Source organism: Chelonus insularis, unplaced genomic scaffold (genome assembly GCF_013357705.1).
Source record: "Chelonus insularis isolate UGA/USDA-ARS -01 unplaced genomic scaffold, ASM1335770v1 contig_82_pilon, whole genome shotgun sequence".
NCBI classification, from domain to species: domain Eukaryota; kingdom Metazoa; phylum Arthropoda; class Insecta; order Hymenoptera; family Braconidae; genus Chelonus; species Chelonus insularis.
In genome coordinates, this window is record NW_023276770.1 from 173,422 (window position 1) to 201,367 (window position 27,946).

At 28.4% G+C, this 27,946-nt stretch overlaps 7 protein-coding genes across 19 annotated transcripts; 4 read left to right on the forward strand and 3 right to left on the reverse strand.

The window, feature by feature from the left end:
• Positions 1 to 45: 45 nt before the first annotated feature.
• On the forward strand, positions 46 to 2,693 carry LOC118071421 (Golgi to ER traffic protein 4 homolog). Its single transcript, XM_035090582.1, has 6 exons — positions 46 to 322; positions 401 to 479; positions 543 to 777; positions 1,219 to 1,357; positions 1,421 to 1,561; positions 1,716 to 2,693. Exons 1-6 carry the CDS (start codon positions 210 to 212, stop codon positions 1,981 to 1,983), a joined length of 975 nt encoding a protein of 324 aa, XP_034946473.1. The 5' UTR covers positions 46 to 209; the 3' UTR covers positions 1,984 to 2,693.
• Positions 2,694 to 2,730: 37 nt separating this feature from the next.
• Positions 2,731 to 5,227, reverse strand: Shmt (serine hydroxymethyl transferase). 2 transcript variants are annotated; one of them, XM_035090580.1, is made up of 5 exons: positions 5,086 to 5,227; positions 4,698 to 4,878; positions 4,228 to 4,421; positions 3,957 to 4,168; positions 2,731 to 3,886 (listed from the first exon to the last, which is right to left on the reverse strand). In XM_035090580.1, the coding sequence occupies exons 2-5, from the start codon at positions 4,866 to 4,868 to the stop codon at positions 2,895 to 2,897; spliced, it is 1,569 nt and encodes a 522-aa protein (XP_034946471.1). In that variant the 5' UTR covers positions 4,869 to 4,878; positions 5,086 to 5,227; the 3' UTR covers positions 2,731 to 2,894. The 2 variants fall into 2 exon arrangements, with proteins under 2 accessions (XP_034946471.1, XP_034946472.1); XM_035090581.1 differs by lacking the exons at positions 4,698 to 4,878; positions 5,086 to 5,227 and adding an exon at positions 4,537 to 4,597.
• Positions 5,228 to 6,621: 1,394 nt separating this feature from the next.
• Usp7 (Ubiquitin-specific protease 7) lies at positions 6,622 to 15,344 on the reverse strand. Of its 3 annotated transcripts, none has more exons than XM_035090578.1 (16): positions 13,972 to 15,344; positions 13,427 to 13,555; positions 13,008 to 13,283; positions 12,812 to 12,930; positions 12,589 to 12,723; positions 12,315 to 12,509; positions 11,909 to 12,080; positions 11,371 to 11,717; positions 11,026 to 11,220; positions 9,470 to 9,691; positions 9,068 to 9,362; positions 8,809 to 8,998; positions 8,023 to 8,695; positions 7,863 to 7,934; positions 7,703 to 7,802; positions 6,622 to 7,636 (listed from the first exon to the last, which is right to left on the reverse strand). In XM_035090578.1, the coding sequence occupies exons 1-16, from the start codon at positions 14,057 to 14,059 to the stop codon at positions 7,539 to 7,541; spliced, it is 3,306 nt and encodes a 1,101-aa protein (XP_034946469.1). In that variant the 5' UTR covers positions 14,060 to 15,344; the 3' UTR covers positions 6,622 to 7,538. The 3 variants fall into 3 exon arrangements, with proteins under 3 accessions (XP_034946469.1, XP_034946468.1, XP_034946467.1); XM_035090577.1 differs by having other exon boundaries at positions 7,703 to 7,796; positions 8,776 to 8,998; XM_035090576.1 differs by having other exon boundaries at positions 8,776 to 8,998; positions 13,972 to 15,343.
• Positions 15,345 to 17,867: 2,523 nt separating this feature from the next.
• On the forward strand, positions 17,868 to 19,598 carry LOC118071409 (intraflagellar transport protein 172 homolog). Of its 5 annotated transcripts, XM_035090564.1 has the most exons (4): positions 18,137 to 18,154; positions 18,221 to 18,491; positions 18,586 to 19,432; positions 19,570 to 19,598. In XM_035090564.1, exons 3-4 carry the CDS (start codon positions 18,595 to 18,597, stop codon positions 19,581 to 19,583), a joined length of 852 nt encoding a protein of 283 aa, XP_034946455.1. In that variant the 5' UTR covers positions 18,137 to 18,154; positions 18,221 to 18,491; positions 18,586 to 18,594; the 3' UTR covers positions 19,584 to 19,598. The 5 variants fall into 5 exon arrangements, 4 of the variants coding, with proteins under 4 accessions (XP_034946456.1, XP_034946454.1, XP_034946457.1 ...); XM_035090565.1 differs by having other exon boundaries at positions 17,868 to 18,511; XM_035090563.1 differs by having other exon boundaries at positions 17,872 to 18,491.
• Positions 19,599 to 20,559: 961 nt separating this feature from the next.
• LOC118071408 (transmembrane protein KIAA1109-like) lies at positions 20,560 to 24,630 on the forward strand. 2 transcript variants are annotated; one of them, XR_004690882.1, is made up of 5 exons: positions 20,560 to 22,652; positions 22,723 to 22,934; positions 23,483 to 23,613; positions 23,698 to 23,903; positions 23,982 to 24,630. XR_004690882.1 is itself a non-coding variant. In XM_035090562.1 (2 exons), exons 1-2 carry the CDS (start codon positions 21,717 to 21,719, stop codon positions 22,897 to 22,899), a joined length of 1,113 nt encoding a protein of 370 aa, XP_034946453.1. In that variant the 5' UTR covers positions 20,560 to 21,716; the 3' UTR covers positions 22,900 to 23,042. The 2 variants fall into 2 exon arrangements, 1 of the variants encoding a protein (XP_034946453.1); XM_035090562.1 differs by lacking the exons at positions 23,483 to 23,613; positions 23,698 to 23,903; positions 23,982 to 24,630 and having other exon boundaries at positions 22,723 to 23,042.
• Positions 23,184 to 24,165, forward strand: LOC118071426 (transmembrane protein KIAA1109 homolog). Its single transcript, XM_035090589.1, has 4 exons — positions 23,184 to 23,196; positions 23,483 to 23,613; positions 23,698 to 23,843; positions 23,982 to 24,165. The coding sequence occupies exons 1-4, from the start codon at positions 23,184 to 23,186 to the stop codon at positions 24,163 to 24,165; spliced, it is 474 nt and encodes a 157-aa protein (XP_034946480.1).
• Positions 24,631 to 25,148: 518 nt separating the features above from the next.
• On the reverse strand, positions 25,149 to 27,695 carry LOC118071407 (uncharacterized). Of its 5 annotated transcripts, none has more exons than XM_035090560.1 (5): positions 27,534 to 27,695; positions 26,763 to 27,439; positions 25,709 to 26,685; positions 25,383 to 25,624; positions 25,149 to 25,312 (listed from the first exon to the last, which is right to left on the reverse strand). In XM_035090560.1, the coding sequence occupies exons 2-3, from the start codon at positions 27,428 to 27,430 to the stop codon at positions 26,409 to 26,411; spliced, it is 945 nt and encodes a 314-aa protein (XP_034946451.1). In that variant the 5' UTR covers positions 27,431 to 27,439; positions 27,534 to 27,695; the 3' UTR covers positions 25,149 to 25,312; positions 25,383 to 25,624; positions 25,709 to 26,408. The 5 variants fall into 5 exon arrangements, 4 of the variants coding, with proteins under 4 accessions (XP_034946451.1, XP_034946450.1, XP_034946449.1 ...); XR_004690881.1 differs by having other exon boundaries at positions 25,150 to 25,312; positions 25,383 to 26,685; positions 26,763 to 27,195; positions 27,296 to 27,439; XM_035090561.1 differs by having other exon boundaries at positions 25,151 to 25,312; positions 25,383 to 26,527; positions 26,596 to 26,685.
• Positions 27,696 to 27,946: the final 251 nt, after the last annotated feature.

The window sequence follows — 27,946 nt, forward strand, 5'->3', positions numbered from 1 at the left end:
ATTTAATATAGATAGACGGGCTGCGTTCAAGTTTTTTAAAAAACTTCTTTGGTCAATGTGACTATATGTTTGCATGTGATAATTTTTCGACTAAATTTCGTAAAAGTAATTCTTGACGTTTAATTTATTTAGAAATCTGCAAAGAAATTTATCAGTGCAAAAGGAAACTTGTGACAAGTATTATTATCTATATCATCTAAACTAAGAACATGGCTTCAAGAACGAATCATGGTATTCAAAGAGTTTTAAGGAAATTAGAAAACTCTATTAATTCAGGAAATTATTATGAAGCTCATCAAATGTACAGAACATTATATTTTCGGTAATTATTTTTTTCTCAACAATTTTAATTATTTGTATATATTTAGCTTTTTTACCAATTATATATAACCTTTTATAGATACATCGCTCAAGAAAAGTACTCAGATTTATTAGACTTACTTTATAACGGTGCAATTTTGCTTTTACAACGTGATCAGGTACATAATTAAATTATTTGTTTTTTATTTAAGTAATCAATTCAAAAATTATTATTTTTACAGCACGCAAGTGGAGCAGACTTAGGAATTTTATTTATCAATGTGCTCAACAGAAAAGAGGTAGAAGAACTTCAAAGTTCTTTTGAAAAAATCACTAACTTATTCAGCATTATGAAGCCTGCTACACCTGAACGAGAAACATTTATTAATAATGCTTTTAAATGGAGTTTGAAACATACAAACTGCAAATGGGGACATCCTGATTTACATAAAATGATAGCTCAAATTTATTGGCAAGGTATTCAATTATAAATAGTTATTTGTTTAGGTATATATATACATATCTATATATATATATAAATCCGTCTATATATCTTTATCGCCTCCGCGTTTTGGAGTAAAACTATTTCATTTTTTTCAAAAAAATGAATCTACTTTTTTCGAAAAAAAAGTAGGTATCATAAACTTTAAATTGTGTGCTGTCCGACCGTAGGCCGCATCGTTTAAGAAAAAAAAATCACCCTGCAAGTACAATGTACCAAGTTACAAAAATTTGGTTAGGTGAGGTTAAACATGGAAAAACCTATTTGCCTCCGTTTCGGAGGCAACTACGTCGCCAAATGAGTTCAGAGCGTCATTTCAATATGTTGATACGGAGGCAACAGAGGCATATAGGCGTATTTATAGGTATATACATGTGTGTACATAAAAATAGTAACAACAAAAATAATTATTGTAGAAAAAAACTATACAATGGCTAGACAACATTTTGTCTATAGCTGTGATGGTTCAGGTTGTGCATCAATGCTTGTAGAATTACATCAGCAACATGGATATTCTAATGAAGTTGACCTTTTCATAACTCAAGTTGTTTTACAGTAAGTATCTAAAATTTTTGTAATTTCATTTTCATTGAAATAATTTCTTTGATATTTTTTTAGGTATCTTTGTTTACACAATACAACCACTGCACAAGAAGCCTTCGAATCTTATACATCTCAACACCCCAAAATAAGACGTGGACCTCCTTACATTTTGCCATTATTAAATTTTTTATATTTTTTACTGAAAACTATCAAGATGTAAGTTCAAGTTACTTACAAAATTTATTCTATCACGCTCGATAATAATTCAATTTTATAAATTAACTTAGTTTAAAGTTAGTTTCTTGTCTTTCTAAAATATTTAAAACATTATAATCAATTATAAGCATACTAATTTTTAAAATTCTTTTAGATCTTCATTCGGAGGATTCTCAGTTTTATGTGAACAGTATCAGATAAGTTTAAATAGAGATCCAAGCTATCGAACATATTTAGATAAAATCGCGCAGCTATTCTTCAATGCTCCAGCACCACGACCAAAACGGCAAGGCTTGTTTGGTAGTATCTTACAATCATTTTTTAATGGTCTTGAAGAAGATGATTCAGATCGTGAAGATCAAGTATCACGACAATTGAATAGTAATGCCTCAACTTCACATGCAGTTCAAGAGCTTGATTAACTTTATCTGGTCCGAGAAATATTATAGATGTGAAAGAACTTATAAAAATTTCGATTTTTGTAAGAACATGTATTGTAATAATGAAAAAGAATAATACTTTTAAAAAAATATTATAAATATTAAATTAACATAAATACGTATGTATAGAAACATTAAAATTTATAATTATAAGGCTGAGAAAGTGGATCGAGACTTGTATTGTTATGTGGTTTAAATTGAATGAATAGCTATTGATCAGTTAATAACTGCTCCAATAAATTTTCAATACACTCTCATTATTGATGACCATTTAAGTTAAGCTTAAATTAATAATAATTTATAAGTAAAAATGAAACATGATAATATTATTATTATTATTATTATTATTATGAAGCTTCATTCACAACCAAGATCTAATAAGAAACTTGTATTAAGTCATGAAGAATTAATGCAATGTACAAAATAACTACAATATTTGAGTGAGTTATATTTTAATAGTTGATGTAATATTGTATACGACTATAACTTAAGTTAAAAGAAAGGTGATACTTTAACTAAAACTAAAAGTTTTAATATTTCTCTTACATAGTAAAAAATCATGTATGTGTAGACTAATGATAGTATTGGAATGAACTTTTTAAAATAATTTTTCCTTTGTATCTGTATATAATTATATATTTTGAAATTTGTATATTCGGCAGACGTATTAGAAATGCATCAAAATTATATATTGAAAAAAAAATAAATCAAAATTATTCTTCATAATAGTAAAAATTGGATTGATTTATTCTCTTAGTAGTTTATTTTAAGACATACATTAGCGAATGAGGAAAGTTTTATAAAATTATCTATAAAAAATATTTTATTTATGTTTTGTATTTAACAAAAAATATAAAATAACTAAAGAATAATTCATGAAATATCGTTAATTTTTAATATTCATCAAAACCAGGAATAGGAAATTTCCGTGAGTATTCTTCAATTTCATCCCGTAGAACTTTAATTTTCGCTTTAATTTCTGGATCATTTTCAATAATTAATTTATAATCAATTAGCTTAGGACCAGACTTGGCAGATACTTCTTTTGATAGCTGTAATCCTCGATGAATAAATTCCGCTACATCTTCAAAGTTTTCTTCTTTAAACCCACGTGTTGTTAAGGCCGGAGTTCCAAGCCTAATTCCACTTGGGTTTAGTGCACTTTTATCTTCAGGAACCGTGTTTTTATTACATGCTATAGAAATTTCTTCCAACATTTTTTCAGCTTTAGATCCTGTGATTCCTTGATTTTTAAGATCAACAAGAAGCATATGAACATCAGTTCCATCAGTACTAATTTTATATCCACGCATTTGTAAACTATGGCATAATTTTTTAGCATTTAGTAACACTTGTTGTTGATATTTAAGAAATTCTGGATCTTTAACCTGTTTCATTGCTGTAGCAATTCCTGCAATCGCATGATTGTGAGGTCCACCTTGTAGTCCTGGAAACACTGCTTGGTTTATTTTACTTTCAATATCATACATTATTTTTTGCCCATTTTTATCACTTCTTCTTACACCTTTACGGAAAAATATAACACCAGCTCGTGGACCACGTAATGTTTTATGTGTTGTTGTTGATACAACATCACTATATTCAAAAGGACTTGGAATACAACCAGCTGCTACTAAACCAGATATATGTGCCATATCACTAAATAAATAAGCATTGTTTTCATCTGCAATTTCACGAAATCTTTTATAATCTAAACATCTACTATAACAAGATACTCCAGCAATTATCACCCTCGGCTTAAAGAGTTTTGCGTGTTTTGCTAATTCATCATAATCAATCAATCCTGTCTTGGAATTCACTTTGTACGGCATTGATTCAAAAAAAATTGATGTAGCAGATATTTTTTTGTTTGTAGTAAAAAAACCTATTAAAGTTTTGATTTAAAAAATTTTATCATAGTAAATTAAATGTGTTTGAATAAAAAAAAATTTTACCATGAGTTAAATGACCACCATCTGGAAGATCTAAGCCCATAATTCGTTGATGTGGCTCTATCAGACCAGTGTAGACAGCGAAATTTGCTGGACTACCTGAATAAGGTTGAACATTGCATCCCCATTCATCACTATTTAAATTGAATGCTTCCAAGGAACGTTTTTGTGCTAGCCACTCAATTTGATCAATAAACTCGTTACCTCCATAATATCTAATTATTTATAAATATCTTTTAACTTATATTATTTAATAGTGAATGATTATATTTACCGTTGTCCAGGTAAGCCTTCACTGTATTTATTATGGAGACAGGTACTTAAACATTGAAGAACACTCAAGGATGTAAAATTTTCACTAGCTATTAATTCTAACCCTGATCTTTGCCTATCTTTTTCTTTTTGTATCAAATCATATAATTCTGGATCACTTTCCCATAAATTTTTATGTAAAATTTCCGCCATTTTCTATTAAAATAAAATCAACGACTGTAAATCACGAATACTTGATGAAATTTGAGTGAATATATATTATTAATCGAATGTAATGATACAAAACAGTATAATTTTATATGAAAACTACCAAGAGATAAAAAGCATGAACCTGATGCAATGATACTTTGCGGAATGAAGAAATATATTTACAATTTATTGATAAAATAAATGAAGTTGCCTTATATAAATGATAGGAATATCATTTATATAAAATAAAAACTATATAGATAATTAACTTAAAAAACTTACAATCATCGATTGTGGAATAATTGTTGGCATAGTAATATATCTTGAATGAGATAACGTGGTTTTTGTCATTCGACCTTGAAATATTTGTCTTCTCAGTTTTAAGTTATCTATTACTAAATTTTCAACCAATCGAATGTTTCGTATATCAGAAGCAATCAGTTTGAATACCATTTTAATTATTCTAAAAATTTTAAACAATTTTTATTATTTCATAATATGTTATTTTCCAATAAAAAAGCAATTAAACCAAAAATAATTATAATTTATTATATTTAATTAATCACACATTTTGTTAGTAATGTATAAATAATTGTATTGTTACCGGAAATTCTACGGAAAAAATTTTTTTTTATTTTTTAAATGATGTATAATTCAAGTGAATACTTACCAAATATTTATAACATATATATTCAATACAATGATAGAAATAAGTTCCAATGAAATTTTCAAGTTCAGTTTTATATATCAACTTATAAGTATTTTGAGTTAGTTGACAACAGCAATGCTAATAAGATGAAATGTACCCCAGAAAACATGATTTACTACTTTCTCATTATTTTTTCATGTGATGTAGAATGTTATTCACCTTTCTCTTTTAAATATCATATATGTTACTTATTTAACAATTATTTTCATATTTATATCAAATATTTAATAACTATTATTCAAAAATAGTTTATTTATTTCTTATTTTAGATTAATTATTTTCTAAACTCAAGTATTTAACATAAATTATCAAAAATATCTTATCTTTATAAGGCATGTTATATGTGCTAAAAGGTCATCAAAACATCAAATAAACTTAATTTTGTAATTAGATAGATAGTATTATAAATAATACCAAAAAATATCCTATCAGTAGATTACTTTATATTATTATTAAAAGTATTTATTAAAATTAATTAATTGTTTATCTTTTTGAAATTATACGAATCAATTTCTGAACTAGTTTTTCTTATTCAAACAGTACAGACTTAAATTTTACACACATTCTAAGGTTTAAGGACAAAATATATTTTTTAAATCAAAATTCTTTTAAAGAATATATAAATAATATAGTAAATAAATGTTGAAGCAAATTTCAACAATTTAAATAATAATTAATTTTACTTTTTCATATAACCCTAATAAAAATGAACTAATAGTTAACTATTACGCATGCCCATATTAACATATAGCGTAATTTTTTTCTATTAACCTTTAGGCTGCGGAGAAATTTCAGTACAAATTGACCTCTCAGAATATGCAAAATGTATACGTAATATCACTGGATATCTCAGGTAGAGTCGTTGACTTGACTGCTGGTTCATATATCGACCAGCTCCACAGCCTAAAGGTTAAAAAATACTTTTTTAAATACATAAAAATTTCTCAACTCAATAAATGACTGAAAACTTTCTATTTATTATTAATATGATACAATTTTAAATTAAACAATTTTGTTTATGTTTATATTAGTATATTTATGCGATTCCTTGCAAAAAAAATACCATGTTATATTCGATTTCAGTTATTGAAATTAATTTTCCATATCAAGTTTAATTAATTATATAACTTGGTGAACGTGATAATGTTTGGTTGTTATTTATATTTGTTACATTTAACATTATCATGTAATGTTGAATCTTTTTTTTCAACGTAAAAGTATGAATGCAATTCTAGCAACAAAATATCTATCTCTTATAAATACATAACGTAACATGATTTTATGTGGATATACATTTATATAATATATATATATATCCACATTTATCGAGACATACATTTATATATGTACTGTAATTACTTCATTACTCGCAATTATGGTAGAGTCTTGCTTATCCATTGATTAAAATACTTCATTTCTGTATGTGGTTCAAATTTACTTACGATGTATTTTTCGTTATTTTCTTGTATTTGATAACTGAATAATCAAATAGGAATATATTATTTGTCAAAAAAACCCACATTTTATTAACAAAAAGAAATATTTTTTTTTGTTTACCACAGTTTGATTAATGTAAAGAAAATTGATTAACGATAAAATATCGATGATTATATCATTAAAGTATACCAAGAGTCTTAATTTTCAATATAGATATGTTAATTTTATAAATATACACTAAAAAAAAACCATTATTTGATATAAGATAAAACATATTCTTTAATTAGTTGGAATTATTCACGGTGATTTATGATATTTAGAAATTTACCTCATGTAATATTAATATATTATCGAATTATATATTCAAGTTGAATGTAGTTTTAAATTAATTTAAATTATATAAAATAATTTTATTTTAGATCCGAATCCGCCACATTCGAATATTGCAAGCTCTGTCATAATTTATGTAATTTATGTGTATTTAGTAGAAAAAATTAATTAAATTTAAGTTAAAAATTAAAATTCAATGTTTGTAATTAATGTTATATGTAACTCACGAAATAAATGCTGAAAATATTGAAAATAGTCCGAACATTCATTGTATTGACAAAAACACTATGAATAGTTTAAAACAATCGCGCCATTTTTGTTGTTGGCTTCTATACCAATTTACAATTATTTATTAAGTTTTCTTCTAATAATTACGTAATTATGACGAGATAATAATCACGATCGCAATTTAATTTAACAATTAAAAGTGATAGTGTGTTGCTATCAATCGTGCTCACATTATCGTTACTTAATGTATAATGCTCAGATTTGTGATTTTTCTCTCATACTACTTAAATTATTGTATGATTCAATTTTTTTCTTTTTTCTTTAATCCGTAAAATAACATATGCACCGTGTCTTTATGACAGAATTATATCATAACATAGGTGGCTGTTTGAAAAAAATTGTTTACTCAGGCAATCAATTTAATTATATATCTTAATAGCCTTTTCGAGGTAGTTGATTCGTGGACGCTTCGGAGCCTTATTAACGTGATCCAAACCCAACCAAGGTTTTTGTAACGCTGTAAAATTAAAACTTAATCAATTGCAGAAAGATGAAATAATTATCTTAATAAATCATGACTTACCTTGACCAGAATTTACGCGAAATTCGGCAAGATTGATAAAGTAATCTGCTTCGTCGGTGATAAACTGTGGTTTCCCCATTGATACGATCGCGAACTTAAACTTTAAATTTTTTATGAACTCTCATAAAATATAAAATTTTCATCAAATTTATTTACTTACCTTTTCAAATTCCTTCTCTTGAACACCCAATTTTTTTAGTAACCTGTCCTTAACTTTAGTAAAAGGTTCGCCCTAAAAAATGAAAATAGTTCAAGCTATTTATTGACAACTCAATAAAAATGATAAAATAATGATTATAATATATAACAATGATACTTACATGTTTAATTTTAAACATAAACGGTATTCCAAATGGCGAAAATACATCTTTATGAAAATGAGCTACAGGTACTAGCATTTCATCTTCAGCAAGATTCACTTCATCTTTGGGTATTTCTTCTATTCTATATCCCTTGGGACCAATAGTTGTTAAACTTTCTAACGGTGTATCTTCTTTAGGACCAGGTACTACTCTACTGCCATTTATTTCTAATAACCTTAATTTTCCTGAACCACTTTCAGATAATTCAACTTGTTTTTTTGCTTCTTCTAAAAGTGTTGCGACAGTACCATTTTTATTTGGATACAATATAATTTCTTTTTCTTCTTTCAAAGAAGGTTCAACCCAAATACATTTAAACTGTTTTTTATTTTCAAGTTCATTTACTCGAATACTGAGTTGTAGATAAAATATCTTTTTTGTCTTGGGCTTACAATAAGCTACTAAATCTTTAAGTGTGCCATCAAATGTACACTTTAATGCTTGTCCTGGTACGTCTTTATAATTTTGACATCTAAAAAACTGTAATAAATATGGATCTGTGCCTACTCGCTGTGCAACAGCTTTTGCTATTTGATCATATGTCATTCTTTGAGATAACTCCATTGTGAAGCCTGGATCGTTTGGTATAGATTTATCGCAAAATGTTACTTCTACCCTATAGAATAAATCTCTGAAAAAAATATATTCCAATTAAAAATATACAGGCACATTTTGAATAAATATTTTTCAAAATAATTGATAATTTCGTACTTGAAATAATCACGACAAGTAGGTAATTCATACATTTCATTGTCTCTTTCTTCTTTTTGAAAAACAATAATATCACCATCCATTAATTCTTCAAGTACTTTCTCTAAAGGCTCTGTCATATTTTCTATCTTTTCAACCATATTTGGTTTTATTTCTTCATAAAGTGCAAGTTCTGTATCTTGAGGGAAGCCAGCTCTTTCATTTAAAATTGGTATAAGTTCCACTAAAAATAAATGATAATTATGAAAAATATCATTACTTAAATAAACCTTTGAAAATAATCAATACTTACAAACTTTAGCATTAACGGGCATATAGTGATGTCCAGCATAGTGAATTTTCTTATTTTTTGGATCATAAAGTTTGAAAAATAAAAGTACATCAGTATCTTTATCAAAGGGTGGCAATGATGTAAGACCAGAGTCTGGTGGAACAAGTTCCACAAAGACAGGCCAAGGATTAGCCTGTTCAGCACATGCAGCCATACTTTTTTGAAGATCGGCTTCTGGTTCGATTAAAGTTGGTCTACATGTTTGATTAGTACGTGAACTGAATGGCCATATCCTAATTTGTTCGATGGGATATTTCTTGAAGAATAGTAGATTATAAGAAAATATTTTATATATATTTAGATAAATAAATAAATAACTTACATTGATAGTAAAAAAGTAATCAAGGAATTTATAAAACTTACCAAACTATCACTAAGCAACTCTAGAAATTCATGAAGAGTTGCCTGTTTACGAATGCGAAATACGCGATATAGTGCACGTTCTGGATCGTAGAGATCGTTGCCTTGATGACCGTCAAAGCTATCCTCAAGCAGAACATTGACGGTCATATATAAATGAGCATCATTCCTCTCCTTTCGTCTGATATATTCCAGTCTCTTCTCCTCTTGTAGCCTCTCCACCAGCTAGACCAACAAAATTAAAATTATCTAATTGTGTACATAATCCCATTTTATTTTTTTAATATTAATTTAAAACTTATTGCTTTTTTATGCTTTTGATAATGAATTTATAAAACAAAAGAAAAATAATATGGTTGCTTTGTCATTATCTTCAGTGCATTTAAATAATTTTAATTTTGTTCATCTGCTATAATAACGATATTCCTTTAAGAGAATTTTTTTATGACAAAATGAAAATTATTCAGATAAGCGAAAGTAGACTGCATCAAATCCAAATACGTTGTGCTGTTACACATATCTAAATAGCTAAATTGTGAAGAAAAAAGAAAAAAAAAAAGTAAATGATAGACAACAAAACGATTAAAGCACGATGATGATGACAAAAAACCGATTAAACTTATATATTTTTGGCTGTATTGATATTTAAAATAATGGTAAAAATTCAGAGCCCTCACAATTTATAGTCATTAAAATTGTTTATTTTGTTGACGAAATTTTTTTAACTATTTCTCTTCTATTTATTAATAAGTAACAACAAATAAATAAGTAAGCATCTCTTAATACTTGAAATTATCAACATCAATGGATATTTTTTTCATAATTAAAAACGTCATAATATAATGTACAAAAACTTGCTTTGCGACAAGGACGGACACGAAAAATTTCTCTGTATATTTATTATTATTATTATTATTATTATTATTATTATTATATTTGATTCAACAAGGATACTTTTTTATTCTAAAAATTTTCGAGATAAGTAATAAGATTACAACGTTATAGTTGAATTGATTTTAACTGAATAATATTAGAAGACTTTAAGAAAGGTGAAATTAGTATTTAATTATCACGAGTCAACCTTTTTTTTGATTTTTAATATCTTTGTGAATGTAAAATAATTCGTTGGAAAATATAATAATAATAAGAAATTTGATTCAAAAATGAATCTATAATAACTAATATAAATAGCGTCAATGAAAACAAAAAAAATTCATAAAAATTGCATTGATAAAATTCGAAGTATAATACGATGCGAGGAAAAAACTTTTTCAAAGATTATAATTTTTCATTTTCTCGAATAATAATATACTTTTTAGAGGAGAAAAAAAATTCGGAATATTTCATTCAATTAATTTTTCACATAAATATCAATAATTATAAATATAATATTATTTCATTTAAAAGTCATGAATAAAAAGATTTGGATTTCGCGAAGTCTGTGTACACGGCCGTAACGTTGTAATTTCAGAATCACAATTATCTCGAACACAATCGGTCACATCTTTGTCACATTTATAATCAAATATCTCCTGTTCTCTTTGAAGGACATTTCTGACCTCTTGAGGAATGTCCTCTTCTTTGACTTCTTGAAGAACATTTTCCAACTCTGAATCACGGATGTAAACCAACATATAAGCATTTGTACAATGTTTCACTGCCATGGATATGTCTTCATCTTGACCACCATAATTATGTTCTATTGCTTCTTGTTTTGTACATCGTGATACTACATCGTCATCAAATTTACACCACTATTAAACGAACAAAATGAAATAAGTATGTATGGACATTGTAAAACATTATTAAAAAATTTTGAAATAGTGATTTTTCAATTTTATTAAACACTCAATCAAATATCAAGTATAAATAATTTTTATTAATCATAAATCAATTCAACTTACTTTTCCATCACCTGCAGGATTAATAAAAACAACATAATGACCTCCGTGATTATCACCACTATGTACGAGAACTGCATGTAATGTGTAATTAGCATTGGTTGCTTCTTCAGCTTGTAAATAATCACCAAGAGTTATTTTTTCATAAAATTCAAATCTATCATTAAATTTAACAGAACAATCTGTGACAGGATCATATTGAAATCTCATAAGATGTAAGTGCAAAACTGGCGGAAATGATTGAAAAATGACTCCTTTTTCGGCTTCTTGAAGTCCATGTTCACCCGCATCATATTTATTATCTCCATCAAGAATTTCCGTACTCACATAATCTCTGAATGATTCATAAACTATATCATAAAGATTAACAATTACATTACATTATGTTTCATAAAATTTTTGTAATACAATAGTAGGAAACCTTTACTCATTATGTTTATTAGTAATAGAAGATAAAGAGTATATTAGCTAATATTAAATGGCTCTCTAAAAAGTTAAAGGTTTCTTACTCCTGCTTTAATAGATGTACAATAATACTTACTATTTTTCTTGCCTTTTATATTTAATTGAATGTCATAAAAGGTTTCAACTCTAGTAGATGTGTAATTAATATTTTTACATTTTATAAAAGATGCCATTTTTCCTTCAAATAATTTTGGCACTGTCCCCTCTACACATGTACCTTTCATTTTACTTTCTAATTTGTCCAATAACTAACACAAATATTTATTTAAATAATAAAAATATTTTTATTCATTAATTGAAAACAAACAATAAGATAAACGTTTTGAATTCGATAAATCACTTTTCTTATGTTTATACGAATTTTTTCATCATAATTCATAAATTAATATTTACATCTAGTAAATTTATTGGTATTTATTCGTATCAAACGTTTATCTATTGGAAAATTTTCATATATTATTTATTATCTAATAAACACTCACCACACGTAAAAATTCTTGAACGTCATGCTGCATAAACGAATCTAAAGTTTCCCAGCCAAAGCTTTTCGTCAATTTTTTTGTTCCCACAGGTTTATCAGAAAATTGTAGTTCATGAAAGACTCTTTGCAATGCTAGTGCTACACTCTTGCTTGAGTCATCACTCTCAGTCGGCATTTTGTAAACGGCTTTTCTTAGCTATCAAAAATAAATATGAAAAATATAAATATAAATGTAGTACAAGAATAATTTTGAAAGGAAAAAAAATCAAACAAACCTGATTTGTAAAATATAGCGTTTGCAGTAGTGAGTTCATGTAACATGTTGCACCTTGGTTCTTAAGACCCACATATCCTGTATGCTTTTTACTATCCCAACTAACTCCGTGAGGTGCATCTGCAACCACATGAACCTAATCAAATAAAAAAACATAGTTGAAACAAAGTTTATAAAAATTTATTTTTGAAATTTATAAAAAATATACTTAAACATATAAATACCTCTAACGTAATAGAATCATCTTTGATGTAACCTTTATCTGGATCCAGTACATCTTGCCAAAGCATAAAATGACTAAATCCCCAATCATTTTCTTTAGTATAGAAAAGATGTTGAATTTCTGTTAAAAACATTAAAAGGTAAAGAAATAAAATAGACAATATAAAAATGGGGAATTTTTTTTTTAATAACACGTACTTCGACTGAATGGTTCTTGGCCCTCTTTACAGGAAAGGAGACGTAATTCTGCAACTGCGTAACAACTCCAAGTTGTTGACTCACTCTCTCCATTGCATTGAAGGAAAAATCCTAATGATCGTTGAGTTTGTCGTTCTTGAGTTTGACTTGACCGAGGCATAACCATTATCTTCCATGGCAAATTACGAACAATACATGGTGGTGATAATTGGGAATCTTTCATTTTCGATACATTTTCTACTGTATACCGAAACGTCGCTTCGGATCTAGCTTCGTCTAAAACGTTTTAATATCAATAATTATTAAATTTTTATACAAATTTTTAACTTCTTAAAATTAATATCATCTTTTTTTTTTAATAATAATTATGTTAAAATGTTGAATATCTATAGTTAATAGATAATAAGCAAGTATCTTACCTTCATCCATATCTTGATCTAATCCAATACAACTAGACATATTGTCAACATCAGCTAATTCAAATTCCAATTCTCCGTTGGCAGGTGGTCGTAAATCATTTACATCTACTCCAATATCGTTAGGAATTTCTATAAATTTAGTGTTATTTAAATTTTAAATATTAATATAATAAATATTCATAATAAAAAAAAATATTCTTCGCTACTATAAAACAAAATGCATCGTAAAATAACAAACAATTTAACTGAAGTAATGCATTTTTTAGAAACTAATACATTGGTTATAAAAAAACTAAATGAAAGTCTAACAATGTAAAATATATATTTAAAATTATCCACTAATGTCGAGTTTCAGACTATTCAGACTATCATTTTATAATGATAATAATGTATCAATATTTTTGAAAATGTCCTAATAAATTTTATTTAATTAGTATAATTAAATATATATCATAACTTTCACTTATAATTATTATTTAAATTCATAAGATAATATATATAATTGTAAAATGATATTAATAAACAAATTTCTCGGGTTTATTTACCTTCTTGTGTATCCATTAAATCTTCAAAATTGTTCATAGCTAGTACACGCTTAAACCTGAGTTTTTTACGAGCCTCTTGGTTGTTCATCGCGACATTAATGTTGATAGTCGTTTTGTCGGTGCACTGAACCTCGGTGACGACAGGCGTCGTCGAGGTAACTTCAGAAAGAATGGATTTGTCCAGCTGAAGAATTGTTGATTTATTACTTGTTGATAGTAGTTCAAAATGGTCTTGTTGTTCGTCTGATTCAATATCGTTTAATTGGAGCTGCTGCTGCTGTTGTTGGTGTTGCTCGTAATTTTCGTAATGATGCTGTTGATAATCAAGGATGACAACGTTTGTTTTAACGAGCGTGTCACCACTGCTGCTATTATGATGACCCGCTGGCGACGTCGCTTTACTGCACGACGACGTTTGGTACTTACTTGCGATTCGCCCAATTTCTGCGACTGTGATATGCCCCCGCCGACTCCGGGGACGCCCACAACATGTACTTCACCCCAGAATTTGGTCTTTTTCGTAGTTTTATTGTATTTAAATTTATGCACGTATCTTTTCGCAGTTGCTCCTTCAAGAAAATGGAAGGTCAATCGCCAATATGTTAGTGAGAGTTCTATTTTATTTTGTTAATTTTAATTTTTGTGCCGGTGCCAAGAAAAATTTTGTGTTTGAGATTTCCGCAGGCGCAAGCACACAACACGCAATAACGGTAGATAACACGCGTCTAACTTATTATTTAATTATTTAATTCTACTTAGGTTCCTTTTCAACTATCAATAATCTGGATAAATTCTACTATGGTTGCAATAATTGTAACACACCGGCGCCACGTTTTTTTGCTAACCGTTCTTTTATTTCTTTTTTCTCGTCTACGTTTTGCCTTACTTTTTCTAATCCGCTATCTTTCTTTCTTTAACTCTATCACGCACAAATAATGTTTTCATCTGAAGACAATATCAATATTTTTATTTAATTTATTAACTTTTATCTGTTTTAACTGATTAACATTCTGATCTGTATTTATGAAGTTGACTATTAATTATTTTTTACTTCGTAGACGACGCCGAAAATTCTTCGTCCACGACCTCTCTAACACGACTTAACTGTCTTTGTTGCAGTAGACCACACGTTAACGACTTTGTAATTTTAAAAATTTAATCACATTCAAGTTGTAATAGTTTTAAGAATCACAATTTAATATTAACTCAATAATCCTATACCGATCTTTAATTATTTTGTTCATGAATCTTGAAATTCCGTTTAGCTCAACGTGAAAATAAACAAAATGGCGTTGGCGAGATTAGTCGCCCCTCACTACACATTCTACTTACACAATTTTATTACTGTGTGCTCGCTACCACACTTTTAAAAAATATATGTACGACACTATAAACTACACAGAGGTTCAAACAGATCTAATTTTCGTTTTCAAACTCTTAGTAAAATTTTTCAAAATTAGAGGTCACTCCGTACGTTTATGCGTTGTATATTGTATGTAAAATACATGGGTGCTATAGTATTAATAGTAGTTAAGTCGTAAAAATAGTATTTTTAATATAATGACATTTTCAAAATAAAAACAAAGCCTCTACACTGACAGAAATTTTTTCCGGTGGCGAATTATAGAATTTACTTGTCCCCAGTATAAAAGTGATAGGTAAAAAAGTTTCGAAAGGCAGGTAAAGAAAGTACCTGGAATCAGTAAAACTTCGTTTTAAAATGAATAAAAAAAATACTGAGTCTAAATACAGAATATACCACTCCTGAGTAGACTACAAGCGGTTGAAGAAGTAATAAGTATACAAGTTTTATGAAAATAAAGTACTTGTATTTAAGTAGTCTTTCTACTTGGAATCAGTATAATGTGAGCCAATGTATTTTGTTTATCTCAAGTAGGTAGATAATAAAAGAAGATTACAAAGTTTACTTCAGTTGATAATATAGTTTTCTTACACTGAGGATCTTCCTTACTTACCACAAGTGTATTTTATACGGAGATCCCGTATAAAGCGTACTTATGCTAAGTATAATGCTGTTTTACACTTCAAAAACCATGTTCTCACATTATGAATCCTTTTTTATTAATAAGAAAATACTTGTTACTTGATTCAAGTATATCAATTCTTCACTGCAAGTATATTATATACTTAAATTAAGTATACGAAGTACTCATGCTAAAATTTTTTTCTTATTAAATTTAAAAATTTCAAAATATAAATAATCATATTAATAATAAAAAAGTTACTGTTATACCCATTGGTATTGGTCAATTTAAATTAGTGACCATTACTGATGAAGTAATTTAATGATTAAATATTCAGTAATTAATAAATAGATGAAAAGTAATCTTATAATAATTACAACAATTACTGTTGTACTTTTGAATACGTGGAGCTGCTACGCTTACACTGGGCCTGTTAAAAGTCTAACTCGTAATATAGCGCTCAGAGATAAATTATTGATTATAGAATCTTTAATAATAATTAATAATTAATTGCATGTCTATTAATTAATTCTAAAAATGAATCGAAATTTTACAGTGATTGGAACGATTATTGTGGTACATTTCAATACCTCAAGCTGCTGCAGTAAGACTTGTTAGGAGCTTTAGGAGTTTATCTTTCAATCCAGCGTTCAGCTATAAATGATCTTGAAATTCCGTCTAAAAAATGGTATAATTTATAAATTGCAGAATTTAGGTAGTCACTATTCTTTCAGTTTTTTGATTCTGCATAAAAAATGGCTGGACCGATTTTGCTGAAAATCCAATCAGTTCTAAGTTACGTAATTACGCGTCGAATGCAGTTGATCCCACGTCGATATCATTTTTTGTTCTCGAGATAATCGAGGCGAAAAATAATTCCGAACGTACGTACGCACATACGTACATACACACACACAGACGTCCACGTAAAAATTATCGTATTCAACTCTGGGGACCTTAAAACGTGGAGATATGTCAAAATTAGCGATTCGCAAAATCGGACCCATTACTATAACTTCCCACTGGGAAGTTAATTAAAATTTTGTCCAACACATAATAATAAATAGTGCATTACATTAATTAATCAACTTACTAATAAATTCAGTCAGATTCGGATTTTTGAGTAGTTGTGTATTTAATCTTTTATGGTATGATTCTATACAATTATTCGTTCGATCATCCAAATTATTTACAGAGAATCTTATGGGTGTTATCTTGTTCAACCAGAATTTTTCAAAATACAATAAAACTTTATCAAAGACGTTACCAAATCCTTGTATACAATTATTTCGTCATTATTACATTAAGCCATTTATAGCTGAACGCTGGATTGAAAGATAAACTCCTAAAGCTCCTAACAAGTCTTACTGCAGCAGCTTGAGGTATTGAAATGTACCACAATAATCGTTCCAATCACTGTAAAATTTCGATTCATTTTTAGAATTAATTAATAGACATGCAATTAATTATTAATTATTATTAAAGATTCTATAATCAATAATTTATCTCTGAGCGCTATATTACGAGTTAGACTTTTAACAGGCCCAGTGTAAGCGTAGCAGCTCCACGTATTCAAAAGTACAACAGTAATTGTTGTAATTATTATAAGATTACTTTTCATCTATTTATTAATTACTGAATATTTAATCATTAAATTACTTCATCAGTAATGGTCACTAATTTAAATTGACCAATACCAATGGGTATAACAGTAACTTTTTTATTATTAATATGATTATTTATATTTTGAAATTTTTAAATTTAATAAGAAAAAAATTTTAGCATGAGTACTTCGTATACTTAATTTAAGTATATAATATACTTGCAGTGAAGAATTGATATACTTGAATCAAGTAACAAGTATTTTCTTATTAATAAAAAAGGATTCATAATGTGAGAACATGGTTTTTGAAGTGTAAAACAGCATTATACTTAGCATAAGTACGCTTTATACGGGATCTCCGTATAAAATACACTTGTGGTAAGTAAGGAAGATCCTCAGTGTAAGAAAACTATATTATCAACTGAAGTAAACTTTGTAATCTTCTTTTATTATCTACCTACTTGAGATAAACAAAATACATTGGCTCACATTATACTGATTCCAAGTAGAAAGACTACTTAAATACAAGTACTTTATTTTCATAAAACTTGTATACTTATTACTTCTTCAACCGCTTGTAGTCTACTCAGGAGTGGTATATTCTGTATTTAGACTCAGTATTTTTTTTATTCATTTTAAAACGAAGTTTTACTGATTCCAGGTACTTTCTTTACCTGCCTTTCGAAACTTTTTTACCTATCACTTTTATACTGGGGACAAGTAAATTCTATAATTCGCCACCGGAAAAAATTTCTGTCAGTGTAGAGGCTTTGTTTTTATTTTGAAAATGTCATTATATTAAAAATACTATTTTTATTCAACATAATAAAACATTTAGTTGTAGAAATATTAATATTAAGTGTAATATATACATAGTTTAATCTAGTAATCAAAACACAGTGTAATATCAATAATTTGAGGTTATCAAGCCGGTAAAATATTTTTAATAAAAGTTTGTGAAAAATATACATATTAATATTGAGTGAGAGTAAACAAATTGGTGAAAAATTTTCTTTCTTTTTTTAGAATGCTGGTATGTGGTCTGAGGCAATACGTATTTGTAGAGAGTACTTACCAAGTCAAGAAGCAGCTTTACGTCGTGAGTTAACACAAAAAAGCATTGGAAATGATAGCACACAAACTCTGAAAGAAGCTGGACGTTGGTTAAAAGTTGGTGAAATCCGTACAGCATTAGATATTTTAATTTCAGATACATCTCATTCAGTTCTTATACAAACAGCTGACATTGTGTTTAATCAATCTGATCCAGATACCGCTTCACAAGTTGCTACAGAATTAGGAGCTAAATTAGCTAGTCATGAAGAACATGCTTTAGCGGCACAAGTTTATCTTATGCCTCAAGATAATAGCATGAAACTCCATAAATGTAAATGTATTAGTGAATGTGCTTTCTTTGGCAACAACAAAAATAGCCTCAGATTTTTAAAATTAACTTATCATGATTTGCAAGATGGTATAAGCATTACAGCTTACAGGATCAATACGTCAGGCAAAGAAGAAGGTTTTGGTCAGTCTATTTTACACTACGGTCAATTAGTATTTCATGCTTCTCCATATAATTTTCAGGATGTATTTAGCTGTATGGTAACAGCTAAATTTACACATGTACTTCAAAAAGATGTATTTCGAGCTCTTTGTAAATTATCTATAATACGAAATAATTGTATACAAGGATTTGGTAACGTCTTTGATAAAGTTTTATTGTATTTTGAAAAATTCTGGTTGAACAAGATAACACCCATAAGATTCTCTGTAAATAATTTGGATGATCGAACGAATAATTGTATAGAATCATACCATAAAAGATTAAATACACAACTACTCAAAAATCCGAATCTGACTGAATTTATTAGTAAGTTGATTAATTAATGTAATGCACTATTTATTATTATGTGTTGGACAAAATTTTAATTAACTTCCCAGTGGGAAGTTATAGTAATGGGTCCGATTTTGCGAATCGCTAATTTTGACATATCTCCACGTTTTAAGGTCCCCAGAGTTGAATACGATAATTTTTACGTGGACGTCTGTGTGTGTGTATGTACGTATGTGCGTACGTACGTTCGGAATTATTTTTCGCCTCGATTATCTCGAGAACAAAAAATGATATCGACGTGGGATCAACTGCATTCGACGCGTAATTACGTAACTTAGAACTGATTGGATTTTCAGCAAAATCGGTCCAGCCATTTTTTATGCAGAATCAAAAAACTGAAAGAATAGTGACTACCTAAATTCTGCAATTTATAAATTATACCATTTTTTAGACGGAATTTCAAGATCATTGCAGAAATATGAATATTAAATGATTGGAATACTTGTATGGATATATGATGACAATATTTCATCGAAAAAAAAAATTTAAAAAACAATGTCAGCAATGAAAGAATTTTCAACTCGTGTCAGGATTGAGAAAACAGCATTAAAGACGCTATAATAGTCAATAATTATTGTCAATAATATGGAATTGTGTTCATAACAATTGAACATTGTTACTAACAAGTGATTATTGATCATAGTAATATTTAAATAATAAGTTTTAAATTGTTATAAACAATAAAAATAGGGACCCTTTCTATATATATGAGTACTTTTAACGCATAATTTTTTCGTTTACTAAAAAAATGTTACCAACCGTATGCCATAAATGAAAACATACTTTTTTCGTGTATAACAATGAAATTCGTTGTAAATAATGAAAAAAAGGATCTATGAGGTACATTCGAATTCTTCTAACGCACAATTTTTTCTTTTACTGAAATAAAGTAACTAACCATATCAAATGAATAAAAACAGACTCATTTCGTTTATAACAATTCCATTTGTTATAAAAAATGGAAACGGATTCTATTCAAATTGTTTTTTTATTTTTTCCACTGGGAAGTTGGTCGTGTGGACCTTTCGGGTCGCACCCAGACCACTGCAGAGCACTGATATTTAAAATTTTTTTTAAACAGCTACTATAAAGCATGTGCTGTTAACTGCACATGCTTATAAAATAAGTATCGAGAATGGTACTTATAGGAGTAGAGAAGATAAGAAAGTCACGCGGGAAAGCCAACAAAAAATACAAAATTTTTTTACTGCTGTGAAAGATATCAATTTCAATCATTCTAATGCAGGAAATATAATTCTGGAGCATATCAACAACTTAAATTCTATTAAACAACTAAGAGATGCAGAGATTAAAACTATTATGGAGCAAATTAAGAATGTTAGAACAAAACATGTTGAAGAAAGTGATTATTTAGAAAGTTATGAATGCGCTATTATCATTAATGAGTCTAACACGATAGAGGCAATAAAATTTTTACGAAGATTTTATCTACAAAAAAATAAAAGTAAAAAATTTATATTGGTGAATGAAAGTGATTTACCAGTCTATCTAAAACAGCACGTTTTACGATTACGAAATTTTAGTGGAAAAAAAATCGAATAATACGGATGTTAATAAAAAAACCTACAAAAATTTAAAACTTCCGACAAGAAAAGAGGTTTTGGTTAACTAAAATTTTCTTTCTTTTTCATCATCATTTCTATCATATATGTGGTATCTTCGAACAATTTATATAATTTCTTTCGAAAAATTTTCATTTTCATATATTATTATATTCTTTTAATCTCTTGGATTAATTTCATGTTCAACAACAAGAAAAAGTTAAAATTAACAATCGTTGACATCGATTCAGCATCATTTAAATATAATATGAGAAGAATAACTGAAATGTTAGCTTTTCTTAAGGTCTGGTATCATCGTAGTATCGTACGAAGACTATTTCTTGGAGATTTAAACCCGGGTTTTTCATATTCTAATGATCGTGATGACAATTTACAGCCGATCAGTCAAGATGAAGCTGCAATAGGTAGCTCTCTTTTAAAATATTACGATAGGCATTATGGGACTGGAGATATTTTATCCAAAAGTGCACCAGAACCCAGTCCTACTTCACAGAGGGATAAATTAAGACTGAGCTTTGATAGCGAAATGCCAAAACAAATGCGATTAAAAGACATTGGGCGAGGATGGAGTTTTACTTCAGAAAAAATAAATGTCACTACTTCAGAAATAAAAAAGAGAATCTGCTTGAGAAACATTAGTGCTTTTTGCTATTAATTTTACACGACTTAATGTTCATATGAATATGGGTAATGTGATAGGAAATGTTGCTTGGATGACCAAAGACTTCCGTTCAAATGGAAGATTATCAATAGAAAGTACAGGACATATAAACTTATTTATTGGAATTGGTATAGGTGGATCTAGTCTAGATGCTAAAAGTGGATTTGTTGGTGGAACAATAGAGCTAAGTAAAATTGATACATACATTCATATTCGTGAAGAGCCTGGAATTGAGCCAGATCATACACTGGGTTTAAAATTATTCGCATTGGAGTTACGGCTTGATTACGTGGGCACGAGCGTTTTGATGACAAGAATATCTTCTTTAGATGTTACTCTGCGAGATGAATGGAAAATTAATACTCAAACCACTAATAACAATGATGCTTTTATGCCAACAAGAAGACCAGCGATTATTTTTATGCATGGTGATCTTGGTTGGGATCAGTTACAGATTATGATAAGTAAATCAACGACTGTAGACTTACTTGAAATGTTTTATAAACTTGGTGAATTCTTGGGTCAACAGTTCAAAAGTAGCAAACGAGTATTTAATTCTCTTCAACCCCGAAATCAAAGAGTTATCTCTAGCAATAGTTTTAAAAATAAACAGCAGAAAAAGAAATCAAATGATGGGCCCCGGACATTTAATCAAACAGCTATATCTGATGCTAGACATCATCGACATTGGCAACGAGTTTTAGCACAAGTAGCAGGTTTACAGCTTAGCACTCTACAATTTTCTTTACCTAGTAATGCCACTGTTCTTGGAGGAACTATGGAATTTTATGGATGCAATATTAGTCTTGCTTGTTTCCACGGAATTAATTTTACAAGTAAAAATTGGACATTGTTTTCTCTTGAAGAGCCTTGCATCAGTTTTGCCACAGAAGCACAAGAAATACCAAGTGTTATGCTTAACATTATGCTTTTGATAATAGTGAAATTGATGGTATGAATAAATTAATATATATTTTTTTTTTTAAAAGAAACAAACAATTCATTCAATAATATTTTTTTAGCTGTTGACCGGTTTCCGTGTGTCGAAAGAGAATGATCAGAGATACCACTGGACAATAATACGAACAGTCGTGGCAGAAGAACATCGTCAGCTTCTATCAAGCTTCAAGAGCACACTCATGCACGAGAAGTTATTTTTATTTTGTTTTACCTTCATTGCAGTTACACTTAAAAACTGAGCATTTACAAACAGCGAAAACACCAGACGTAATAAGTACATATAAATTATCACCTAATTACTCCAAGTATTATAATCATTTCTATCATATATGTGGTATCTTCGAACAATTTATCCGGTTTTCATAAATCTGGAGATTCATGCAAGCGCCTTGAATTATATTTTGTTATTATTCGTTTGTATTATTGTGTATTTATTACTAAAAAAATTATTATCGCTGATACTGGAATTTATTTTTTTCTTCGTCATTAAAAATTAATTTAATTTATTTATGCAATCTCCTTAATGTGGTCTACCAGTCTAGTATTTCCTCTCCTCTCATAGTGCTACTTTAGTAGAAATCTTTATAGTACACTGCAATTCTCTTTCTCTTTTTCAATAAAAAAAAATTATATAGTGTAGATAGTGGAGTTAAAGTTACTCTTATCCCAGTTGTTCTATTTAAACTGCATGAATATTAGATCCAAATTTGTTTGACAGCCTGATTAATTTTGTTTTGATATCAATAATTATATTATAGACCTATACAATTCAATGTTTATTAAAATTCTGCTATTATACAATTTTTATATAAATTTTATTAGGTGAGAAGCCGCTCGTGAAATACAGTTTCATTACTGAATTTGAAGATCACATATTTGTTGCCGTGTATGCTGAAGCATTTTTCTCTTTACATGATCTCATCACTTCTTACGTCAATGAGAAGGAAAAAGTAGTAAGTTCATTATCACTGAATTATTCATTATTAGAAATGAACGTTATTTGATTTCATCTGATTGAATTGTTAATTCTTTTTTAGCATGCAGGAGGCTTGCGAACCAATAGCCCCGATCCTCAGGAAAAACAGAGTACAAATAAATGTCCAGCATCGAATACTACGTCAATTCCTTCAATCTCTATCTCTGAAGAAGAGAAAAAACGAAAACAATTCGATCCAGCCGAAATGTTTATTAAAGATTAGCGATCATATAGATGCAAAACATGGCATTTAGAACCGACCGTGAGGTATGTATTAAAAAACCAACAAATAGAAAATCAAACATGAATAACAGTTGGAATTTTGATATTAACTTTGTTTAATAGATTACTTTCATGGGCTGGAAAAAGTATTGAGCCTTACGGAATAGACTACATTTTACAAAAATTAGGATTTTCTTATGCACGAACAACAATTCCGAAATGGATTCAAAGAGGATTCATGGATCCACTGGATAAATTACTAGCTGCTCTTATGTTAAGAATGGTTCTAGCCGGGAAAACAAAATAGAGAGGATAACGCGTAATGCCTCACAAAATCAAATGAAATAAAAGACAATTAAATTTTACAAGCAACGACTTAACACAAATATAGAGTATTATTCATTGTCATGCTTAGTCGAGCTTTAGGTGGAAATTAAATACTAATTGTAGTTAATGAATTTGGAGAAATATTTTTCGGGGAATAATTCGGTTGATTCGTGGGAATATTGGGAAACTAATGTGATTAAATAGACAATTTCATACTTACGAATAATAGTGAAAATTAATATGTTATAGTAATAATAGTAATATAATGTAGTAATAAATTATAGTAATCGGTGAGCGGCTTATCATTAGTAGATGATTCGTCCATTTGTTCCGTTCTGTACTGTATATAAAATAAATAGGTCAATAATATCTCTATAAATATCATCGAGAGCGAACCAAAAAGTGCAAATTTATAATCGTTATATGTGATATTTTTTTATAAACATTACCGACGTATGTGTATATTATATATTTAAATATTATTATTTTTATTTGAATTTAAATTATTTAAGATATCACATTGAAAGTTGTAGTGTAAAAAATGCGTACATATCTTTGTTAATAATTTAGGTTTAAGCATTCAAGTATTGTTTCCTTTAATAAATTATCATATTTATTATATTATTATATTGTTTTAATCTCTTAAATGAATTCATGTTCAATCAATAAAAAGTAAAAATGTTTATAGAAAAATTGTCAAAAATTTATGCTGAGAAGTCCGTCACTTTTAAGTATCAGAAAGTATGAAAAATATTATTGTTAAATTGAAAAATATGCTGTTCGTATAGTTACATTCCATATTTACTTCTATGATCGAATCAACAATTAAGTAATTATAATATCATAAAAATTGAACAGAATATTTAAGTCTATTGAAATATGATATTAGAACTGCAATGAAGAGTTTATAAATCATTTATTAGAATTTACCTTGAAACAATTATTATTGTTATATAAATGATTAAAAGATACATTAGAGCAATTACGGTTAATAAGGATTTGAAATCTTAATTATTCCAAATGAGCTTGAACGTGATTAACGGAATCCATTAAATTTTTTGCAGCTGTTGATATTCATTCCATTTCCATATTCCACAATAATCGTCGCTTTTTTTCACTTGATATAACTGCAATTGTCATGTAAATTCATAAATTATCAGGCAATACAATTAATTAGTTATAACCTAGATAATTTACCTTGTTTACCAGGCCGATTTGGATGTGAATTCATTTTCATTTCATTGCCAGCAATTTCATCATAAATTTTTGATAGATATTCTTCGGGTAATTCTTCATTATCACTAATATGTCGATTTACTTTGATATATTGCTCTTTAGTCATTTTATTTTTTACTTGAGGGGAATGCAAATCTGTAGTTAACATAATTATTGAGAATCCCAAAACATAGGCAGTATTGGCACTGGTGAATAGTCCATTACTAAAAACAACAGATTGAAAATATTTCCATTTGTTGTAATGTGAAATATAAGATTTGAGAGTATTTTTACTATCTTCGGATTACATTTACAATATCTACTAGTAAATTTTTCCATTAATCGGTCTATTTTTTGAGCTTTACCAGGAATTTGGAAACCTTCAAGAAAATATCTAAGAGCTGTAACTAAATCTCTATTAGCAAAATCCATTTAATCAATATAGTTGTACATAACTTGATTAGGATTGTGATCTCCTAAGAAATCTCCAATCGCTGTTTTATCTAATCATTCATCATTGTGAAGGAAACGTGCAACGTCATCAGGAGAATTCCCAAGTAAACCTTGTTCTTGAAGACATTGTATCCCCTTACTAGGATTTCTATTAAACATTTCTATATCTGCTTCCCATACTTCTTTTTGTTGTTTTTGAACTTCAAATTGTTCTGGTGAATCTGTGAATTTTTTGCTGCCTATAAGACTAGAATTAACAGAAGAAAGACTTCCAGCATTTCCATATCTTGGTAATGATGGATCGAGCAGTGGATCTAGAGGTTCTGTAGACAATTGTTGATCAATAGGAGTACCAGGATTGACATAAAAGTCTCTACTCCATTGAGACGACCTTGTGCTATTTTCGATAAATCATTAACAAGTCGTTCAAATAAATTAGCAGCCGAAAAGTCACAATCATAATTTACGTATATATCTACAACACTTTTAGCATCTCCACAAATACGAGTTAATGCATGAATCACCATCCATTTATGTTCAAATGAACCACTTGAACTACGTTTCTAATATATTCATAAATATTTCTTTAAAAAATACTTCTATTTGCATCTTTAAATGTATTTTAGGTTTTGCTAATAACGCAAGGAACAATGCCGAAGATAATTCAAATACTCCTGGAACAGATGATACACAATTTTTAAATAATGCAACATACAAGTATAGTATAATTGCAATAACAAACATTTCATTTGATCGTAAGATTGGTCCAGCATTTTGTAAAATGCCTAATAGTAATTGTAACGATAATATTTTAGATCTTAATTCATGTGATCTGAAAAGTAAAAATGATAAATGAAAGATAAATTTATTAATTTCATTAACTAGTTAAACGACTAAAAACATTCTTACTTGGGATCAGGTGTTCCATCTGGTAGAGGTTTTATAGATAATTTACAAAGAGCTCGAAATACATCTTTTTGAAGTACATGTGTAAATTTAGCTGTTACCATACAGCTAAATACATCCTGAAAATTATATGGAGAAGCATGAAATACTAATTGACCGTAGTGTAAAATAGACTGACCAAAACCTTCTTCTTTGCCTGACGTATTGATCCTGTAAGCTGTAATGCTTATACCATCTTGCAAATCATGATAAGTTAATTTTAAAAATCTGAGGCTATTTTTGTTGTTGCCAAAGAAAGCACATTCACTAATACATTTACATTTATGGAGTTTCATGCTATTATCTTGAGGCATAAGATAAACTTGTGCCGCTAAAGCATGTTCTTCATGACTAGCTAATTTAGCTCCTAATTCTGTAGCAACTTGTGAAGCGGTATCTGGATCAGATTGATTAAACACAATGTCAGCTGTTTGTATAAGAACTGAATGAGATGTATCTGAAATTAAAATATCTAATGCTGTACGGATTTCACCAACTTTTAACCAACGTCCAGCTTCTTTCAGAGTTTGTGTGCTATCATTTCCAATGCTTTTTTGTGTTAACTCACGACGTAAAGCTGCTTCTTGACTTGGTAAGTACTCTCTACAAATACGTATTGCCTCAGACCACATACCAGCATTCTAAAAAAAGAAAGAAAATTTTTCACCAATTTGTTTACTCTCACTCAATATTAATATGTATATTTTTCACAAACTTTTATTAAAAATATTTTACCGGCTTGATAACCTCAAATTATTGATATTACACTGTGTTTTGATTACTAGATTAAACTATGTATATATTACACTTAATATTAATATTTCTACAACTAAATGTTTTATTATGTTGAATAAAAATAGTATTTTTAATATAATGACATTTTCAAAATAAAAACAAAGCCTCTACTGTAATCACAAGAATACAAATAATAATAATAAATCGTCATGTCAATGACACACTAGCAATTCACACCTACAATACACAACTACCGTAATTAATAGAGAGAAATCACTGTTGGAAAATATAAAACATTACAGCACTCATTGCGTTGAAATATTAAACTAAATAAGATACCCCATATCCGGTACATAATTTTCCGGTAAAGCAGTCTTCTCGTCAATTGTATATAGTCATAGTAATCAGTAAAG

Coding starts and splice junctions, on each gene's coding strand:
- LOC118071421 (XM_035090582.1), top strand. CDS start 210: ATGGCTTCAAGAACGAATCATGGTATTCAAAGAGTTTTAAGGAAATTA. Junction 323..400: donor TACAGAACATTATATTTTCG/GTAATTATTTTT, acceptor AACCTTTTATAG/ATACATCGCTCAAGAAAAGT. Junction 778..1,218: donor AGCTCAAATTTATTGGCAAG/GTATTCAATTAT, acceptor TAATTATTGTAG/AAAAAAACTATACAATGGCT.
- Shmt (XM_035090580.1), bottom strand. CDS start 4,868: ATGGTATTCAAACTGATTGCTTCTGATATACGAAACATTCGATTGGTT. Junction 4,169..4,227: donor GAAGGCTTACCTGGACAACG/GTAAATATAATC, acceptor ATAAATAATTAG/ATATTATGGAGGTAACGAGT. Junction 3,887..3,956: donor TGGTGGTCATTTAACTCATG/GTAAAATTTTTT, acceptor AAACTTTAATAG/GTTTTTTTACTACAAACAAA.
- Usp7 (XM_035090576.1), bottom strand. CDS start 14,059: ATGAACAACCAAGAGGCTCGTAAAAAACTCAGGTTTAAGCGTGTACTA. Junction 13,556..13,971: donor TTTAATGGATACACAAGAAG/GTAAATAAACCC, acceptor CTAAATTTATAG/AAATTCCTAACGATATTGGA. Junction 12,081..12,314: donor TTCAAGAATTTTTACGTGTG/GTGAGTGTTTAT, acceptor TATTTGTGTTAG/TTATTGGACAAATTAGAAAG.
- LOC118071409 (XM_035090565.1), top strand. CDS start 18,595: ATGTGGTCTGAGGCAATACGTATTTGTAGAGAGTACTTACCAAGTCAA.
- LOC118071408 (XM_035090562.1), top strand. CDS start 21,717: ATGAATATGGGTAATGTGATAGGAAATGTTGCTTGGATGACCAAAGAC. Junction 22,653..22,722: donor TGATAATAGTGAAATTGATG/GTATGAATAAAT, acceptor ATATTTTTTTAG/CTGTTGACCGGTTTCCGTGT.
- LOC118071426 (XM_035090589.1), top strand. Junction 23,614..23,697: donor TCAATGAGAAGGAAAAAGTA/GTAAGTTCATTA, acceptor ATTCTTTTTTAG/CATGCAGGAGGCTTGCGAAC. Junction 23,844..23,981: donor CAATTCGATCCAGCCGAAAT/GTTTATTAAAGA, acceptor TTTGTTTAATAG/ATTACTTTCATGGGCTGGAA.
- LOC118071407 (XM_035090560.1), bottom strand. CDS start 27,430: ATGTGGTCTGAGGCAATACGTATTTGTAGAGAGTACTTACCAAGTCAA. Junction 26,686..26,762: donor GATGGAACACCTGATCCCAA/GTAAGAATGTTT, acceptor TTTACTTTTCAG/ATCACATGAATTAAGATCTA.